This window comes from Rhinolophus sinicus, chromosome 5 (assembly GCF_057876585.1).
Source record: "Rhinolophus sinicus isolate RSI-liver-muscle chromosome 5, RSI-T2T, whole genome shotgun sequence".
Lineage (NCBI taxonomy): Eukaryota > Metazoa > Chordata > Mammalia > Chiroptera > Rhinolophidae > Rhinolophus > Rhinolophus sinicus.
The window spans coordinates 77,937,711-77,943,710 of record NC_142505.1 but is presented as its reverse complement, the minus strand read 5'-3'; the positions used below and the strand labels follow the sequence as shown (position 1 = coordinate 77,943,710).

The window sequence follows — 6,000 nt, the reverse complement described above, 5'->3', positions numbered from 1 at the left end:
TTCGTCATTCTGTGTCGACCTTATAACTATTCTCCAACACAATGCATTTGTAAACTCACCATGATCACTTGAATTTCTTGGTTATAAAATGTGTGAATGCTCCCCTATCCCAATTTCTGGTCGTTGTAAGAATGCTATTTCTCTTTTTGAACACTGCATTATTAACATAATTCCTGGGTTGGGTTGCCTTACATATATGATTAGCTATAATGAAAAATATCTCAGGCTCAAATTTAAATCTTTGAATTTTGTATTTAAGCACTGATTTTATAAAATGTAGTACAGAGATGAACTAAATTTACAACTTAATTTGTTCATGCAAATCGCCTTCAAAATACATTGCATCTAAGATGCATATAAGATTTTACAGGCATTTTGGAAGAAGTCACACAGAAACAGCTATTTTTTCAATAAACTTGGCCAGTTTCACATCTCTTTTGGTCAGTCCACCAGTGTCATGCGAGGTGAGAGTTATCTGGACCTAAGAAAGAAAGAAAAGCAGTTTTTAAAATCCTGACCTGTGATTCATGGTATTCTCCTTTAGCGGTTCAAAAATCAATCTATTTATTTAACATTCATACTTGAGAATTGGGGAGATTAAATGTTTTAGAAAATACTGCATTATGAATAAGCACAGCATTTCCAAACCCAGTAAACTCCAGGGACACAGTCTGCTTCAGGCTGGGCCCAGCAGCTGCCCACAGATAAAAAGGTTCTCGCTTAAGAAGGGCAATTCAGCTGTCAGAATCTCAAATCTTGTCTCTTGAAAAAAAAAAGAGACTGAGGTTCCATTTGAACTCCTATCACTTTAATTACACCAACTATTTTCAGGCCCCTGAGAAAAACCAAGTTATCAAATATAGTATCTTAGCAACATTTAAAAAGTCCATTTCAACCCAGCAATTCCACTCTTAGGTATCTATCCAGAGAAATCCAAGACACTAATTCGAAAAAATACATGCACCCCTACGTTTACTGTAGCGCTATTTACAATAGCCAAGACTTGGAAACAACCAAAATACCCATCGGTAGACGACTGGATTAAGAAACTGTGGTACATTTATACAATGGAGTATGACTCGGCTATAAAGTAGAATGAAATCTCACCATTTGCAATGATATGGATGGACCTAGAGAACATTATGCTAAGTGAAATAAGTCAGACAGAGAAAGACAAATACCATTTGATCTCACTTATATGTGGAATCTAAAGAACTGAATAAATGAACAAACTAAACAGAAATAGTCTCAGATACAGAGGAAAAACTGATGGTTGCTAGAAGGGAGGGGCATGGGGATGAGAGAGAAGGGGAAGGGATGAGACAGCATAAACTGGTAACTACAATATTGCCACGGGGATATGAAAGACAGTTTGGGGAATATAATCAATAATATTGTAAAGATTTTGTAGGGTGTCAGATGGGCACATGTCCTATTAGGGAGACCACTTCATGGACTGTGTAGATGCCTGACCACTGCACTGTACACCTGAAGCTGCAGCTGAATAATACTGTATGTCAACCATAATTTAATATATATAGTCACGGAATATGGAGTACAGCATAGGGAATAGAGTCAATGGAACTATAATAGATATATACGATGTCAGAGGGGCAATAGATTGGGGGAGGGGGATTATCACTGTGTGTGGGGTGAAATGTCTAACTATCACATTGTTTTGTACACCTGAAACTAATAGTTTTTTAAAAAAAAGTCCATTTCCAAATTAGAGAAGTGGTGTGGGGGTGGGATGGAGGAATACTCTTGCTTCTTGACAAATTGATAAAAATGGGCAAATAAAGGCAACCATGAAAGAAAAATTTATCATGGTATCTGCATGCTCTGAATTATTCCAAAAAAATCACAAGAATAGCATGACATTTTCTCTTTATTCAAAGTAGACTTTCAAAGAGAAAAGAACCCCATGGAAATCTAGATGATTAGACATTCCAAATGGCATGACCATAAATAAAGGCAGGGACACTTTTTGAGGGGCGGGGCATGAGTCTTCTCACTGCATCCCCTTAAAATTACTTAAGATTAAGTCTTTTCACTCTTTCTTTGTCTTAAGCAAGGTTAGCTCCCACTGAGGAGACAGCATTTAATAAATAGTTATTATTTAAACCACAGTTCTTGAGCAAATTTATCTCAATGAGATAAATAAGTCCCTACTTTTTATTTGCTACCATTTCTTTCAATGGTTTACCTTAAGAAGGTTTAAAAATTTATCTGCATGATATTCAAGTTTAATTCAGGAGCCTAATTGGCCCAACTTTCATATTAGTTTCAGTACAAGACAAGCATGAACATTAAGGGCTTAGTCACTGTTCTCTTGAGCAAATCTAAAAGTATGCTACTAATTTGCAATAATACACAGGATGCTGAGAGAAACAAACGAGAATACTTTCCGAAGCACCATGACACTTAGCTGCATGGATGACAAAGATGGAAGAATGAAATTGATTAAACTTCATAATTATGATGATCCCAAAAGAAGGCAATTTTGTTGTTACCTTGTTGTACACATTGAACCATTCTGGGTGATGATTCATCTTCTCTGCTTGTAGGGCAACTCGGGACATAAAGCCAAATGCCTGCATGAGATGAAGTGGAAAGTGATTACCAACACTGCCCTCTGCCCTGGGCCTCAGAGCCACCAGAGCAATCCAACCAGATCAAGACATAGATGGCTAGCATCCTTGGGGAAGCCTGGAAAAACCAAATATGAAAGGGATTGCTCTCCACAGAGCTGGGATAACAGTGTAGCAGGACCATGACCTTCTGCTTGATGGTGGAAAACAATCAGCCTCAAATAAACAAAGGAGGAAATTGGTCTCACCCAGTGACCTGTCTGGACTGCTTAATTGTCCTCAGGACTAGACTCCAAAACAGCACGGGAGTAATTTCCCGTCAACCCAGTGCCCTGGATCTCACTATCTGGCTCCAAATCCTGGGAGCCACTTTTCTTGCAGCACTTCTCTGTTTGTTTTAGGTGATTGGATTGCTAACAAGGCATCAACCACAAGACTATGGAAGAATGTCTTCTGAGCGTGTGCTAAGCCGAAGTACAGCCAGAAATGAACAGCTTTGCCATCCCATCTCTCAGGCTGGATAGGAGGGGACGAAAGACTATTTTTATTGACATCTAGAGCGAAACAGAAAAGACTGGCTGGCCCATTCGGTTGTATTACTGCCCAGCATTCCCAGCCACAGGTGTCAGTGTGGCCCCACAGGGCTGTCTTTATCCCACACAGAATGTGCAAACCTAATTTTGCTGAGCAGAAGGCAAATATATCCTGTGAGGAAAACAAACTCTTTTTTTTTTTTGCTTGCTCTCAAATTTTTATGAGGGTAATTGCAACATCAGGAGTCTGTCTCTGTCGTGCCCAGAAAGCAGAAATACTTGGTAAGACTTTAAGGTGAGGGTACATTAATCACAAAGTTACAGTGGAATTCACAGGCCTGTCGTACCCATTACAGCCACAGAAATAAATATTTAACTTCATTGCCCCTATCTAGAAAAAGCAATCTGATGTTAGCTGCGCTGGTTTTTAGATCACCAAATGACAAAAGAGCACATTTCCAAGTAACAGCAAGAAATATGGAAGCTGCCATTCCAAACAATTCTGTCATTTATAGTGGTTCCTATCTCAGAACCGACTTTATTTAGGATAAAAATTTCCATTTTGACATTTAAGGCCTAAAGATTTCCCCTGTTAGGAAAAAGAAGAAAATTCAAGCAAAACCCATTTAACCATGTATGGAATTATCAGTGGGAAAGCATATTCACTCTCCTACCCCTCTCCTTTCATACAGGAGTTCCCCCTTATCCAGTTTTGTTTTTTCATGGTGTCACTTACCCGTGGCCAACCATGGTTTGAAAATAGTAAAAGAATTCCAGAAATAAAAAATTTGTAAGTTTTAAAATGCGCACTGTTCTGAACAGTCTGATGAAATCTCACACCGTCCCGCTCCATTCCGCCCATGACGTGGATCACCCCTCCGTCCAGCGTCTCCACGCTATACATGCTACCCACCCATCAGTCACTTAGTAGCCCTCTTGTTTCAGATTGGTTATGAGAGAGAAAGAGCGAGAGAGAGAAACCACATTCACATAGCTTTTATTATAGTGTATTATAATTGTTCTACTTTATTGTTAGTTATTGTTGTTAATCTCTTGTGCCTAATTTATAAACGTCATCAGAGTTATGTATGTATAGGAAAAACAGTATATACAGAGGGTGCCAAAAAATGTATACACATTTTAAGACAGGAAAAAACTGTATTAAAATTGTATTAATAATACTCAATACATACTGATAATAAAAGATGAATCTAAGTCATGTGTAAACATTATAGGGTTTGACACTATCTAGTTTCAGGCATCCACTGGAGGTCCTGGTATGTCTCCCCCACAGATAAGGAGGAAATACTATAATCTGACTCTCTAGATTGTGAGGGGAAGGGAAAAGTCAAATGTGAAAGTCCTTTAATTATTCAAACACAGAGATAACCTGTATTAAATGATGTATAATGAGAATTTTTACTCTTTCTATAATTCCTTATTCTGGTTTAGCTTTAGAAGACTTAGGAGACTAACTGCCAACCCTGAGAGACAGTTATACAGTCGTTAAGGACATGGGCTTTTGAGCCAGGGAGTCCTGGACTTAAATCCTAACTCTACTATTTAACTCTTATGTGAGTTAACTCTGAGCCTCAGTTTTCTTATCAATAAAATGGGGATAATAATAAAAAGCTCATGTAATCATTCTAATAAAAAATGAGATAAAGGATATAAAAGCACTTAGCACAGCACTAGGCACAGACTAAGAGATCCATAAGGGCACAGACTGCTACCACGAGTGCTTCTGGCCAAGCTGCATATGATAAGCCTCATAAAACATAATGGTAGGTGAAAAGCAGTTCCACAGCCGTGAGAATGTTACGATTCCACTGCTGCCTCCCAGAAGAATGGCCCCTTCCTTTTGCCACGTGCACTGACATAAGCCTGACAAATAGATAACATGCTGTGAAGTACCACTATGATGCACACTGACTGGGGAAAACAGCTTAATGACGAGGAATCAGGGGGGCACAGTCAGTCACTGCTCAAGTTCTTAAGCCCCGGGGCCACAATTTCTTTGAACCATGTTATCCCAAAATGTTCAAAGTGATACTTAGAATCCCTTCCCATTTCTCAAGAGCCAAATGGATCAAATGGAGGATTTGAACATGGTCAGAAGTGCTCCTCAAATCTTTGACTACCAGCATGCCATCAGCATAGCAGCAAATCCATTCCATCACAGATATGACTTAAAAAAGAACACCCATATCCTAAGAGGTATACTGATCAAAGAAAAAGCATCTACCACATCTACATACAATGTAAAAAGAGGGGGCACATCCAAAGACCCTCTAAATGTGTATTTTCCTCAGCCTTACATATTTCCCTTCAACTGCCACCTAATATTTGCATTTAATAAAATATCACAAAGCCTGATAAACCATTTACATAGGAGTTACTAATTCTTCCTTAGGGAAAGAACAGTCAAACTGCTCTGGGTACAAGGAGACAACTCCATAACCCTTCTTCTATATAACAGAACCAAATACTCCCCCCAAATATTTATTTTTAAATTCACAGATTAAAAACATCCATAACAATACACATTCACATTAAAGTCAAAGAATTTCTGCAAGGAAGTTAGATGAGTGAGTAGGAGAAGGAAAAAGCAAAACTTCAAAGGGGAATTTTGATTATCTAGACTATAATAAAGAAGGAATATGACTAAACAGCAAACTTGGCAGATGGTGAAAAGCATCTGTCCCTTCTTTCTAAGATTTCTATTTTACAGCCCTGGGTACTTGTTCCCAGGATGCCACTTGGAATCTAAAGGCCTTAGACTAGCTAAACGTACAGGCCTTCTAAAACCATTCCATCAAAGAAAGCTGCACACAGACACCACTAAAAACCCAGTAAGAAGTTTAGAAGGCAGGACT

General features: G+C 38.6%; 1 protein-coding gene across 1 annotated transcript in view; it reads right to left on the bottom strand.

Annotated features, from left to right (window-relative positions):
- Positions 1 to 232: 232 nt before the first annotated feature.
- PCBD2 (pterin-4 alpha-carbinolamine dehydratase 2) overlaps positions 233 to 6,000 on the bottom strand; it is a 46,025-nt gene continuing 40,257 nt past the window's right edge. Inside the window, exons 3-4 of the mRNA XM_074313533.2 lie at positions 2,514 to 2,594; positions 233 to 481 (exon numbers count right to left, since the gene is read on the bottom strand). Of these exons, the coding sequence (XP_074169634.1) occupies positions 386 to 481; positions 2,514 to 2,594 (177 nt within the window). The 3' untranslated portion in view covers positions 233 to 385. The remainder of the gene's footprint in view (positions 482 to 2,513; positions 2,595 to 6,000) is intronic.